Here is a 14,479-nt window from a genome sequence, read left to right as displayed (position 1 = left end):
TACAGGTCCATTGAAACAATACAACAATAAAACAGCAATTGAAACAGGAGGTCCCTTGTTTAGAGAGGAGCCAGTGGTACGCCAATACTGATGGGGCTTCATATTTTATCGGGAAGAGTTTTCCACAACACTGGTTCCACCAGTGAAAAAACCCCGTCCTTCCGTGACTCAAAGGGTTGAATTGAATTGTTGCCCAAGTGCTCCTGTAACAGCTTTTGATCCAGTGGGCGGCTTTACTAATGGGAGCTTATTATTTTCCAGTCCCCCCCCCCCACCTTCAGAGCACCTCCTTCCTTGAAAATTGGCTCCAGAAAGTTTGGGGGATACAGCAGGAAGAGCAAATCGGCAAAAGTCACTTCTCCTTTTCCTTTAGCAGAAGTATCCACTGGATCCAAAAGCCTCCTGTAGTTTCAGATCCCACCCAATTTATTTATTTTTAGCTTTCAACTTCTTCTATTAATATGAATATGCCCATTTAGGGCCTAATAGCAAGGGGCAAGTACCTCTTTCCTTGTGTAGCAGTTTTCTGTGTAATTGCTGGGTAGTACAGTGGTACCTCGGGTTACATACGCTTCAGGTTACAGACTCCGCTAACCCAGAAATAGTACCTCAGGTTAAGAACTTTGCTTCAGGATGAGAACAGAAATTGTGCTCCGGCAACGTGGCAGCAGCAGGTGGTCCCATTAGCTAAAGTGGTGCTTCAGGTTAAGAACAGTTTCAGGTTAAGAACGGACCTCCAGAACGAAATAAGTACTTAACCCGAGGTAGCACTGTAACTGTTCAGCTAAGCAGTCTCAGTGTCATGGGAAGTGGGAGGTATGTAGACAAGGACGGCTCAGTGTTCAAGGTATTGCCATAGTAAGCAAGGACTGCTGGCTTCAGTGTTTCCCTCTCTCCTTAGCCCCACAGTGAACACCACTCTGCGAAACCTGGGCGCACTGTACAGGCGTCAAGGCAAGCTGGAGGCTGCGGAAACGCTGGAAGAGTGTGCAGTGCGATCCCGGAGACAGGTAAGGCCAACACCACCCCACGAACAACTTCTTGCGTAAAGGGAACTCTAGGGAGAAGAAAGCAAAAGTTGAGTGTTTCATCTGATGTTTAGATTTGCCAGGCAATTTAAGGCTTATACGGTGGAGCCTAAACCACTGGCTGTCATCAAATATGTAAAATGCCCTTATAAAGTTCCCTGCTGGTGTTGATTGAGAAGGTGTGGCCAGTTGTTTGTCAGTGTGGCTTTTCCTAGAAAGTTGCAGCTCGATATGTTTTTTTTTCAGGATCCTTCCACTTCATCAGCAAAAGAAATCGCAGCAGGCTATAGATTCCGGCCGAAATAATTTCCTTGACATTCTCTGGGTTCAGGCAATAAAATCTTGTCTTATTAAGCTGCAGTATGAATGAGCTTCATGCAATTGTAAGCAGCTGCTTTGCTTCCTTACAGGAAAGCAAATCGGGTAATTGTAATTATCCATAATTTCCCTTTATGTCTGTACAGGAAACTATGGTTAATGGCTTCCAAAACCAAGCCAGAACATGAAGCTACGGTTCATGGCTTTACAACGTTGGCTTGTTGGGAAGCCATTAGCCATAGTTCCCAGTTTGGACGTAATGGGAAGCTAACTGTGGCATCCTGACTTGACGAAGGAGTAGAACAGCTGTGTGCGGGTGCACACAGCTCATTCATATCTCAGTCCAAGATTTGATTGCATAAATGCATTGATTGCCTGTCAAGTGCTTGATGACTCCTTTGGAAAAGTTCTGCTTAATCAGAAAATGAGCTTTAGATCATTAATGTAGATCTGTCCAGCTGGTTGGACTGCAATGAATTTATATAGAATTGTGCCCAGGCCATATAGTTGCTCGAAGGCATGAAATGGAAGAGTTGCAGGAACACTCCTTGTATGTATGTTTATTTTTACCCCGGTTTACTTTGGATGTTCTTGATGGTCTCATCTTGATGTCCTAGTCATTTGTTGCCAGGAGCTGAGCTAAGCTCAGTGTGTTTCACAACTGGATCATTTAGATGACTGTGGAATTCAGCATCTGGAGAACATTTGGCTTCATTTTTTTTTTAAGGCAAGTTTTTTAGCCGTTATGGCAGGCATAGGCAAACTCCGGCCCTCCAGATGTTTGGTACAACAATTCCCATTATCTCTGACCATTGGTCCTGTTAGCTAGGGATGATGGGAATTGTAGTCCCAAACATCTGGAGGGCCAAAGTTTGCCTATGCTTGCATTATGGCTATGGAAGTGTGGGCAATGTCTGGTGAAGCTTATGTAGTGATGGAGGAAGAGGGTTTTGTTACTGTCCCATTACTCCATGCCCCACCCCCGAATAACAAAAGTTGGGGGGGGCAGATGTGTTGGGCAAATATATGCATATATTAAAAATGTGTATGCAATCCATACAAGCCGTGCAACAGCCATGTTCACGAAACCAAATCTCAGCTTAGCTTCCTGGGGGAAACAGTAGAAGAAAGCTGTTTCCCTCTTCTCCTGCTTGTGGGTTTTCCAGGGATATCTGTTTGGTCACGATAGGAGATAAGATTGGACTTCAGGGTCACCTAACATTTTGGGCCCCCAGGCACATTTGCAAACCAGAGCAACAGTCATGGGTACATATTCTGTTAGCTGCAATAGAATTTCAATGAGTGGAAGGACTGAGGAGCAGACCTTGAGGGCACCTGAGAAACCCTGTGTGGCACATGGGTGCCTGCAAGCGCCATGTAGGCGATCTCGTGAGCTTTGGTCTGATCCAGGAGGACTGTTTTTGTATGTTCCTAGAAAGTCAATATATATAGAAGGCGCATGAAGCCAGTTTTGCTCCTCCTCTGTTCCTCCTCTTCCCCTCCCTTCACACAAGCCAACGAGCAAGCCAGAAAGCCTTAGTCAGCTATAGCTTCCCAGTACATCTAAACCGAGGTGGGAGATGGGGTTGTATTCAGCATAGCACTAAGTAGATAGCTCGAAAGCTGCAAGGATTTCTGCTTGTGCAATGGAACTTTAGCCATCTCATTCCCCTGCATCTCTTTAAGTGCCCTAAATCTGTTCTAGGGGTTCCCCCAGTACTCTGAAGCAGATTTTGGGTGGGATGCATGATGCACCAGAAGAAGGAGATGCAGAGGGGAGAAGAATCCTGCAGTGGTAGCAGTAATCCTTGCAATGACGGGATAGTTTAGTTGAAGACTACTCATGATTAGTGGCTTCCAAACAAGCCAGAATATGAAGCCATAATTTAAAGTTAAATTAATACCCCAACTTGTGTTGAAGCCATTAACCATCGTTTCCTAGTTCAGATGTTAGCTGAAAAGTTGGGTTGCTCACTCACGTGAAGGGAGGAGCAAAGTGGGAATAAAGGGGCATATTTTGGCTTAGGAAGCTAAGATCTGATTCTGCAAATGTGGCCAGTGTGTTGGTGCAGAACTTGGCATGCGTACAATGGTGGGATCCAGGAAGCGAAAGGGCAACTCTGTAGTCTTTCCAGTCTCCTTCCTGAACACCTTCCTGTCTCCACCCAAAATCGCCACCAGAAAAAAATAAACACACATGACCTTTTGGCGTGTTAATGGCCAGGAAGCAAGGAAGTGTTTTACATCTCTAGGAAACGTTTGAGGGGCTCTGTGCTTCCCTTGCCCACCCCCAACCCTCCTTGTCTCTTTGTTTTGTGCTTGTCCCCTTGCAGGGCATTGACCCCATTAACCAGACCAAGGTGGTAGAGATTCTGAAAGAGGGCGACGGCTCCGAGAGGCGGAGGAGCCGAGACAGCCTGGGGGGCAGCGTCAAGTATGAGAGCGCCACAGATGGTAGCGAGGAAGTGAGTATGGGCGTGGAATGGAACGGGGTAAGTACAAGTCCACTATCAAGACCCGCCTAGCCCGGCCGAGAGAGGCAGAGGGCAGCAAACTCTACCCAGAGCTGTTCTTTCTTTTTTGTCCGCCAATTGCTGCCCCTGCCATCTCGGGGAGCTGATGGCCTGTCGTGGCATGCCCACCTCCATCCATCCTCTTGCATGCTCCCTGCCCGCTCCTCTTAATTGCCGGGTAGCCAGACTCAGGAAGGGAGCTCTTTCCATCTTGGTTCTCCCCACTCAACTCGGAACTTAGTATCTCCCGTCCCCCCCAGTTTCTTTAGGTGGGGAAGTGGGCGGAAGTAAGAGCAGAAGCCACTGATCGTAGGTGCTTTGATCTCCTCTACTAACATCCCACAGTGCTGCTCACCCCTGATCTGTTGCAGGGACAAGGGACGGGGAGGGAAAGAAGGTTGTTTTGCTTCCCAGGAGATAACTTCGCTCTCAGAGGGAAGCGCGTAAAGGGCTTTGTTTCGGTTAGGATCCTAGGCCTGCTGCTCTCCAGGAAAATGGATGTTTATGGGTTTGTTTGTTTTGTGTGTGTGTGTGTGTGTGTGTACGTGTGTGTGTGTGTGTTCAGCATCTGAAGGGCATGCCAAGAGGCACTGGAATGAATGTGTGAAGACTCAAAGGCATGAGTATGAGCTAGAGCAGGTAACCTCCTTCTCTGCCCTCCTCCTCCTTTGTTGACCCCTGGATTGCTCTTTTATCAACAAGAGGATTTAGCTTCTTCCTATATGCAGCCTGTTTCCTAGCAGAGTGCTTGGGAGCCTTGGGACTGGGCAGACTGGTGGGACATTGTCTCTGGCAAGTAGCAGGATCCTAAGAGATTTCAGCTAGTGGCAACATTACTATGTCCATGTAACAAGTGAGTTTTGGTGGAAGAATTGACGAAAAGCATCTTGACTCTGCCTGGTTTTGGTTTTGGGTTTCCCCCCTCGAAGACTGGTTCTTAGACCTGTTGTCTTTCCTCGGCTTGGCGAGAAGTGCGTTTCGTACCCACTCCGAGGTGGGGAAGGAGTGTGAGGATGCGTAGCTTGCCTCGATGCAGCCTTTAAGCATGTTTGTTCCTTTGGGGTTCTCCATCAGATGCAGCTAGCAGCAAGGACTTTGACCTAGATAAAGGATGAGGAGGGACTTACCGACCCATGGTTTTAATGCTTTGGTTACATTTAACTTGCACTCTCTCCATCGCTCACTAACTCTCCATCCTCTCTGCAGCTGCTCGCTTGCTTGCATGCGCCTCTCCATCCCCCATCTATCGCAGGCACATTGCCATGACAGCCAATCAGCGCCAAGGTGTCTTGCAATCTTGATTGTGGATTGTACCTAAAAGGCAGTACGTGAACAAAAACTGTAAGAGAATGCCAGGACCCCATAGAAACTTGGGGGAAAAGAGTGTATAAAACTCCCTAATCCTAAAAGGCTTTTATTCTTCATTTAACCAAAAAACCCCACAAACCAATATTTTTTAAAAGAGTTCCAAAACCGTTCCAGGAATTGTAGGGAGAGGTGGATGGATGATTTCTGAGATCCTTGGAAGATGAAGGTGGTATATAAATTTATAAATTAAAAAATAAATAGATGATAGATAGATAGATGATAGAATGTCTTGAGGGCCAGTTCCTCCACAGCTTGGGCGCCAGTTTTTCAGTGGTACGTTTTGTATTTAGTCTGGAAAGGGCGCTTTCAAACCACTTCCTTCCGCTCTTCAAATGTTGCGTTTGTCTTCATTCTTAGACTAGTGTCCCTTGCAAGCTATGACTGGGGCTACCCTTTGTTCTGAGGCTGGCTTCCCCAACCTGGTGCCCCCCAGAAGTTGTCAGACTCCCATCAGCCCTAGCCTGCATGGCTAAACGTTGGGGATGACAGAGACTGCAGTCCAGCAGCTTCTGGAGGGCATCAGCTTGAGGAAGGCTGTTCTGATCTATTCCACCTCCTGGAAAAAAGGACTGCCTGTCCCCCTCCCCATCTTTTATATAGCTATCTCCAGGGCTTAGGGTGGGCTTCATCCCTGAGGAAGAGCCGGTAATTCAGGTGCTGGTTTCCTCTGTAGTCATGTCTTTACTGTGAGCCTGCATTGCAGTAGTATTTCTATATTCTTGAATGCTCTTCTTGCTGCAGAGGCCACACCCTTATGCTACAAACCCTTCCCTCTCTCATTGCATGTTTCTTTAGATCAGGGTTTCCCAAACATGGGTCTCCAGCTGTTCTTAGACTACAACTTCCATCATCCCTAGCTAGCAGGACCCGTGTTCAGGGATGATGGGAACTGCAGTCCGAAAACAACTGGAGACCCAAGTTTGGGAAACCCTGCTTTAGATGTTCAAGATGGTGGATCAGCTTGCTTGAGCCTTAAAGGGTTGCCAGTGACATGGATCAGATAGAACTTCCTTCTCCAGCTGAATGGAGGCAGGGCCATCTGAGAGCTATCGATGGAGAGCCTAAGGAGCCACTCCAGAAAAGAGCTGAAACTCACAGCTGCCCAAATTCCCCAGAGTCTTAAAAACAACTGACTGAGTTTAGGCACTAAGCCCTGCTACTGTCATACTTCTTTTTCAGTTCAAACTGTATTCTGGCGAGAACTGAGTTTCCTTGGATTCCTCACTGAGAAGATCAGTGAGATGAACCTTTCTGGAAGACAGGGTTCCCACTGCCACCAGTTGCCTCCTAAAATGTGCTCACTGAAATTATGCACTTGGTTTACATTGGACAAATGCGAGGCCTTGCTAGCCTGCCCACCATCTCTCATGAGCCGAGCATGTACTCCAGACCGCTTCCCAGAATTCTCAGGGCGATCCGCTGAGCATTACGTTAAATGTAACCCAATCCATTTAGCTCACGGGGTCAAGGAGATGGATTCTGGAAAGGAGCAGGGGAGCAGCATTTTCTTTGAGAAACAGAATATGGCCTTTCATATTTGCCACTCCCCCTGCTTTCCTTTCCCCTCTAAACCCTCCCACCCCTCCATATTAGACTGGTAATAGCAAGAGATGTTGGAATAACTGAGGGAGACTTCATTTATGCAACTGCGATGTAGTGCTTCTTCCTTGCACTAGGCAGTCTTCTCCAACCCTGGCATCCTCTGAATGTTTTGGACTACAATACCGATCAGACCCTGGCTGGTGGGTGTTGTAGTCCAAAACATTCAGAGGATAGCAGGATTGGCAAAGGGTCTGGTTACCGCCCCGAGGTCCCATGACTATGCAAAGCCCTATGCCGTGAATATTTTGAAGCACCCTTTAGTGAATCGCATGTTGCCCGAGGAAATTCCTTGCCCCTCACCCACCAATAATAAAAATAAAAATAAAATTTTATTTATATCCCACCCTCCCCAGCCAAAGCCAGGCTCAGAGCGGCTAACAACAGTAAAATAATATAGCATTCTAAAATCTATTCATTATAAAATCAGTTCAAATCAAATTAATGGCAACCATTGGGCTAGAGTTCTGTGAGGATTATAAAGGGCAGCTGTGTGATTTTCTCCCCACCCCACTGACCTGCAGTCGTTTGCTCCCCATGCTTGTACCATTGGCTTGTATCTCCCTTCCCTCCTTTTCGTTTGGGGTTGTTGTGCATCCTCACTATGGCCTTGTAAAATTTTGTCTTTCTCCTCTCTGTGCACTAGGCTTAAATGCCTCCTGAGACTCCTTCCTCCCCACCATCACACACACAAACCCCACCCTACCCCTTCACCACAATCGCCCGGATGTTTGTGTGCCGCCCCTTCTGGCTTTCTTCCTCCAAGCCACCCCTCCCCTCCTTCCACCGTTCCTGCTCTCCTTGGCAAGGACTCCACGGCAGTCCCCAACCCCAACCCGGCGGGCACCGAGGAGTGGAACGGCACCCGCAGAGGAACATCCAGCTGGCTGCACCCTGGTTCTGCTGCTACCATGTCAACCGGCAAGAGAGAGCAGGAAGAAACTCCACGAATCCGCCATTTTGCCCCACCCCTTCCCCTCCGCCAGTGCAGGACTTTGGCAGAACTCCTTGTGACTTCCTCCGTTCTCTTTCCTGTGTCTTAACGGGGGCCCTCGACGAAGGTCTTCTGCAGTCTGAAGATGTCCTTGCTGCCCATCTCTCTGTCCTACTCCTCCTCTTGGCTTCCTTCCACCGTCTCCCACCATCCCTCTCCTTGCCTTCTAGCATAACTCAGATTTTTCTGCTTCCCATTTTAGCTCTCTACCTACCCCGCCTTGCCCTTCTCTCTGCCTCCTCCCCCCTCCACTTTTTCTTGAAGCCAGAGCAGATGGTGGGGAGGCAGGGTAGACATTGGGATATGTGTGTTTCTCACCCCTAGCTTCGGATGGCAGGGAAAGTTAGGGAGATGGGCGAATTGTACTCTGTGCCAGGGATGAGGAGTGTGTGGCCCTCCTGATGTTGTTGGGTTCCCCAGCCTTCATGACCAGGGGTCAGGGATGATGGGAGTTGTAGTCCAATAACCCCCATCCTTGTTCCGTGCTCTGTTTCCTTTCCTGTTCATCTGGTCAAGTCTGGGATGCCTAAATGGCATTTGTATGCCCGCTGCTGCCGCAGGTAAAGGCCTTGCAGCCACCTTCTTATAGGGATTGGGCCTGTCCAGATGGAGATGGAAGAAGCTTCAGGCTTGTGTCCATTCTCCTTGCTGATAGATCCTCTTAGCCTATTCTTGCAGGGTAAAGAAAGAGAAATGGGGCACATTGTATTGAAAATAAAAATACTGACGGACATGCCAGGGCAAAAGTGTGAGAGGCAGAAGCATGAGATGTGACTTTCTAATGAGGACCTTGTTTTAAATGAGCTGGGCATAGTCCGTCTCCTGTATGGCATGGAGACTTTGGAGGAGGGTAGGCTAGAGGGGCTGCAACCGTCATGGATAGCGTTTTCATGGCCTATTCAGTACTGGCCCCTCTGATTAGACTTTTGGTCTGGACTTCCCCTGCCAGTCTAGCACTACAAGACGCCTGCATTTCAGAAGAAACAGCCTCTCTAGGACTCTGAACTCAGGAACATTTCCTCACACAGTTCCTTTTTTTCCGCAACAGGAGGGATAATCGCAGACAAGGGTGACTCAACTGCCTCTACTTCGTTGCTGCTGCTCTTGTTGTGCGGCGGGGGTGGCAAAACGGGACTGCATATTTGCATCTCTTTTATTTATTGTCATGAATGTAAAAGATTTAACCTTGCTGTGGTTTATCACTGGAGATCTCAAGGTCCCAGCCAAATGTCACACACAAACACACACACACAAAATCCACCCTGAAACCCACACCAAATGGGTGTGTTTGTAGCACTTGTAGCTGCTACTTATTTTAGAAGCCTGGCTAGGCAAGTGGGAGAGAGGGTTGGAACTGCACATCCTTGTATAAAAAGGCCGAGTTCTAAGGCTCTTGCATGCAAGACAGCGAGGAGCAGAGGCAGGCAGAAATAGAAGGCCTCGGTTTTAAGGTGACAGTAGGTCGGCCCATTGTGATGGGGCATTGGGGAATATTTTAAGGGATGGGGAAGGGAATTTCTGGTTGGAGCATGGAAGTGTACAGTGGAAGTGTGGGAGAGACGTGCAGTCCTACATGTTTATATAGAAGCGCGTCTCACTGTGCTCATTGGCACTTATTCCCAGGTACATAAGATTTCAGCCTTGGTGGCAGCCATGCCACTGAATACATGAGGGTGTAGCTTTGTAGGGAGCTGAGAGAGCCATTTGGGGTGAGGAGGAGGAGAGAGAGAGTTCCCTTGGGAACTGGGGCGTACAGCGGGACTTGCAGTGTGTTGTCAGAATTTATTTTTTCTTTTTTTAATGAGGTGGGGATTTAAATGTAGACTGTGAAAAAGGGCACGTTGTTGGAGAGAATACCGGAGGGGATTTGTTGAGTAGAAAGCAAAGTCTGGGGAAGTGTTGGAGAGAAGTCCACTTGCATGCAGAGCATTTATTTTTTGGCCCATTTTACATCATGGAAACCTACATGGCCAGTATCGGTCAGGGCCAAATCCAAATTGGACAGAGCAAGGACACACACACACAGAGCATTCATGCATTTCCACGCACTCTGCGTATTCACTCACTTCAAAAAACTATCCTAGTTCTGTCACCCTTCTCCTCCCTCCATCCCCCCACTTCCCCTGCCTGCCCTCTTGTAGTCAAACAGGCAGGGCTGAGTTGACAACGCAGGAGGACGTTGCTGCCTCCCTATATCTTCATCTTGCTGTGCTTCTTCGCTGAGAATAGGACTCCCTTTCTCAGTGCACAGTGAAGAAGCCAAGCCTGCGAGTGTTGCAGGAAGAGAGCAAGCTCCCTTTTACGTTGCCAGCTCGGTGGGCCTGGTTCCCCTGCTTCTCAGCTGTTTCACACAGACAAGGGTTGTGGGGAGGTGGTTGGTTGAAACCTAACTTCCCTGCGATCTCCCTCCCCCTTGTGCTGCTCAACCAATCCGCAGCGAGCATCTGAGAGGCAGTGGAAATGGGGCTGTGGAGGAGGCGGGGAGTAGGACTTGAGGGGGAAGCCGATTGGCCAAGTGGGAGAGCCTGGCAGGCCGTATTTGGCCCACAGGCCGAAGTTCTCCACCCCTGGTGCAGAGGGTCTAGCAATGTCTGAGGGGAAATCTGGGCGCTGGAATTTTCTGGGCTCTGATTTCTAAGGGAGACAGTTAATTCATCCCTTGCACTGGTGCTGGACGTATAACTCCTTTATGTTTCTGAAGGGGAGTCAGGCGCTTTGATCCTCCTCCAAGGCATGCAGGTGTGAGGGAATTTTTCCCCTTCAGCTCTCCTACCCATGCATAGCTTTTGTGGCTGTTTTTGATGTGATTTGGTGTTCTCGTGAGTATAGCTGGCTTTAAAAGAAGACGGCGACTAGATAACGTTTATAAATTAGAATTAGGGCTAGGTGTTAGGTAAGACGTATGCACCCTTTTTGCTCCAGCAGCCCATAACCATAGAGTGCTGGAACTGAATCCTAAGAGTATGCCATTATTGCCCTGTTCTGTTATTTCTGAAGCAGCTGGAGCTGCTGGAGGCAGGATGCAGGTCAAGGGAGTGCCTGCCCCGGAAAGGATGCTCTCGGCTGGAACTGTGTGGCAGGACAGTTTGAAGGCTCTTGGGCCTAAATGCCTCTTGGGGCTCCTTTTGGGAAGTCCTTTGCAGCCACAGCGGAACTTTTTTGCTTTTTTGCCTGTCTGCTTCTGAAAGGGGGCAGCTTAATGCATGTCTGGGGCATGGCAGCTCTTGCCTCCCCGTAAAGGGAGCCGGTAGGGAGAGGTGTAACCAACCCATCCAGAGGCAGTTGCTAAGAACCTATTGATGCTTCTTTTACACCTGGTTGTGGTTCTGCCCTGCACCGAGTGGGGAGGTGAAGTCTGGCCCAGGATGCTGTGAAGATGCCTCTGGAGCCCGTCCTGGGAAGCTGCTTCCAGGGCCTCCCCTTAGAGCAACAGAGCCTCGATCAGCTCTCTGCCCAGCTCTGCATTTTGCCTTGCACTGGGGCTGTCCACAAGCCTTTTTAAAAAATAAAAATAAAATAGCACTAGCTGGGGGTGCTAAAAGTGTGTTCTACTTTCTGCCTTTGGCGCATACTTGGTGCTTTCCTTTAATGTTGTGAACTGATTTACCTCCAATTAAAGGCAGAAGGACCTGATCCCCTTCTTCTCCGTGACTCTTTTCACCATGCCGCCGCTCTTCTTACTCTTTTAAGAGAATTTCTGTCTCTTTCCTCCGAGGGCAAATCTTTATAGGCTTCTACACGCTGCAAATGCTCTGTTGTGGAAAGCAGGCAGCAAACTGGCCTTAGGTACGTGTGTAAAGTATGAATGAAGCTTGCATGTGTGTGTGTGTGTGTGTGTGTGTGTGTGTGTGTGTGACTGACTGACTGACTGACTGACTGACTGACTATTATTATGGAGCAAGTAAGGGGAAAGGATTTGCTATTCCCTGTGCAGTAGCCACCGTGTATAAAGTCACTCTGTCAAACAGAAGGGGGAAACAGAAGCTTTAAGAAGACCTGTTGTGTTTTTTTTGTTCAGAATTATTGCTTACCCATACAGTCTGAGGTTCAGTGGGTCTGAGAATCTACACCTCTAAGGGAAAATGCTGCATCAGGTATTTATAGGAATAATAAAATATGAATCGTTGCTGCAGGACAGCAGCATGCGTGCAATTCAGCAGTGGACCTGAATTCATTCCCACTTTCCAACATTATCCCTGAGAATGCATGCTCTTTACCACTGAATCGGAGCAAACAACAATCCACGGAAAACCTGAATTGCCGTTTGTTCCATTTTGGCGATAAAGAGCGGGTTTTCGTGGTAAAAGTGCCAGGGCAAAAACAAAAAAAATGGACTCTGACCATGCGCTTTATAGTGTGGACCTGGGCCTAGAAAATGTGAGGCAAAGGTAAGTGTGGATGATCCCTGTGTGACCTTTGCTTAAACATACCTGCGATTGTGGGAAGCTCTGAAGTTCCTGTGCTGCTTTCAATTCTGTCCCTTTACAGATGAATCCAAATTCTCTATTCTCTACTTAATACATATTCCTGTTTGATGCCAACATGTGGCTGGCTTGTCATCCCATGGAAATGGTCCCCTTAGCTCAACTCATAAGGTGACCCATATGGTAAAGGTAAAGGGACCCCTGACCATTAGGTCCAGTCGTGGCCGACTCTGGGGTTGCGGCACACATCTCGCTTTATTGGCTGAGGGAGCCAGCATACAGCTTCCGGGTCATGTGGCCAGCATGACTAAGCCGCTTCTGGCGAACCAGAGCAGCGCATGGAAACGCCGTATACCTTCCCGGCGGAGCGGTACCTATTTATCTACTTGCACTTTGACGTGCTTTCGAACTGCTAGGTTGGCAGGAGCAGGGACCGAGCAACGGAAGCTCACTCCGTCACGGGGATTCGAACCGCCAACCTTCTGATCGGCAAGTCCTAGGCTCTGTGGTTTAACCCATATGGTACCTAGGAGGAAATCTGGAGCATCCTTTTGATTCAGGCCAATGGCCCATCTAGTCTAGCATCCTGGTTTCTCAGCAGCCAGTCAGATTCTTGTGGAAAACCCACAAGCAGGACCCAAGAACAAGGGCACTCTCTCTTCCTGTTTTTCCCCAGCAATTGGTATTCAGAAGGATTACTGCCTCCAGCTGTGGAGGCAGATCATAGCTATTGCGTCTAGTAGCCATTGATAGATTTATCCTCCGTGAATTTGTCTAATCATCTCTTGAAGCCACCTGCTATGTGTATGCAAATAATATATAATAAACCTGGCCAATTTTCCAATAGCTTCACAGTGTAATCCTACTTCTACTCAGAAGTAAAATGCCATTGACTTCAATGGGACTTGCTCCTAAGTAAGTGAACATAGGATTGCAGTTTTCAGTAGAGTTCCTGTGCGTGCTACCTGGGTATAAGCCACTTGAACCCAGTGGACCTCACTTCTGAGTTGAGAGGCATACAACTGTTAGTTCAGTAAAGCAGAGATGAAAATCAACATGAAGCTAACGTGAGCTACAATGGCAGCTAGCTCAAACATTGCGGAAGGATTTAATGAAATTATGTGCTTCTAATCCGAGTACTTAAGAGGTTTGCATGTAAAAGCCAGATGGAACTCTTGTGAGCAAAAACAAACAAACCCCTGACATCTCTTGGGCTATAAAGCTGGAAAAGATCAGCTCTTGTGTGTAAATCCTTAAATGTGCTGATGAACAGTACCCATGCCATACATGGGTATTCTCAAGGCCAAACACAGCTGCAGAAGAAAGACCGAAACCAATTCCAAATAATTAGGACAAAACTGAGCCCCACATGAAATGTTACAAAACTCCAGGAGCTTACAAGTAATGGTCACAGAGCATACTTACAGCAAAAAAAAATACCTCTTCTTGTACAACCATGGGGCCCATTCACCCTCTTTTGTACAGCTACAATGACAATGAAAAGAAAGATTCGTTTGCTGTGGCATAGCCAGTCAAGAAACTGGTTGCATTTTTCCTGAGATTCCTTTGCCCTCTCTATAGCAGGGGTCTTCCCCTTCTGAAACAATTGGAGGGGGTGCCTGGGAGTTACTGGGTGAATGGCTGTGGGCAATAAAGCCAGTGGGAGTGCCCAAATCTGGGAATATTCCACAGAGAGTTAGGTTGGTCCAGTCCTATAAACTGGATTCCAAACAGATCTATTTAGTTGAAAAGTACATGAGTGAGGAATGGGGGGTTGGTAGATCACAGCCTTCTGAAGGTAAGGATCTGACCAAGATAATTAGTTTTTCACAGCTCCAGCACCTACTCCCATTTGTTTCCATACCATCCAATAACTACCCAAACTATAGCCTGCTGCTGTGTGTGTTAATACTCACAAAAAAGTTCCCGTGAGTGGTATCAAGTTCTGACCCAGCCCACAAATACCTTCCTTGGCATTTATAGGTGTTGATGTCCCCACAACACTAAGTTACATAGTTGGTGAAGACCTCAACGAAAGATCCAGCTTTCCAAAGAATCCGCAGTGCAGCCTAGCAGGTGTCCATAGCCAGGAAAAAACATTCTGTGGCATAAACTCTGCTGTAGAGCCTCCGTATAAGCTACAGCAGGGTTGTAAAATGTGTGGCCCTCAAAATGCTGTTTGAGTCAACTCCCATCAGTCCCAGCCAGCATAGCCAGGGATGGTGTTCAGAAGCA

The 14,479-nt window shown here is 47.8% G+C and overlaps 1 protein-coding gene across 8 annotated transcripts in view; it reads left to right on the top strand.

The window, feature by feature from the left end:
- Positions 1-14,479, top strand: part of KLC4 (kinesin light chain 4) — a 62,336-nt gene that overhangs the window by 40,174 nt on the left and 7,683 nt on the right. For 4 of the 8 annotated variants that reach the window (XM_080998159.1, XM_080998156.1, XM_080998158.1 and 1 more), the window contains exons 12-13: positions 902-1,010; positions 3,680-3,838. In XM_080998159.1, coding sequence (XP_080854285.1) covers positions 902-1,010; positions 3,680-3,838 — 268 coding nt within the window. Of the gene's footprint in view, positions 1-901; positions 1,011-3,679; positions 3,839-7,472; positions 11,454-14,479 lie in introns of those variants that run through there. The other 4 variants (XM_080998163.1, XM_080998162.1, XM_080998160.1 and 1 more) reach the window with 4 other exon arrangements.

This window comes from Podarcis pityusensis (genome assembly GCF_964106645.2).
Source record: "Podarcis pityusensis genome assembly, chromosome: 3".
Lineage (NCBI taxonomy): Eukaryota > Metazoa > Chordata > Lepidosauria > Squamata > Lacertidae > Podarcis > Podarcis pityusensis.
The sequence above is the reverse complement of the archived record's forward strand: the minus strand, read 5'-3'. Positions and strand labels throughout refer to the sequence as shown.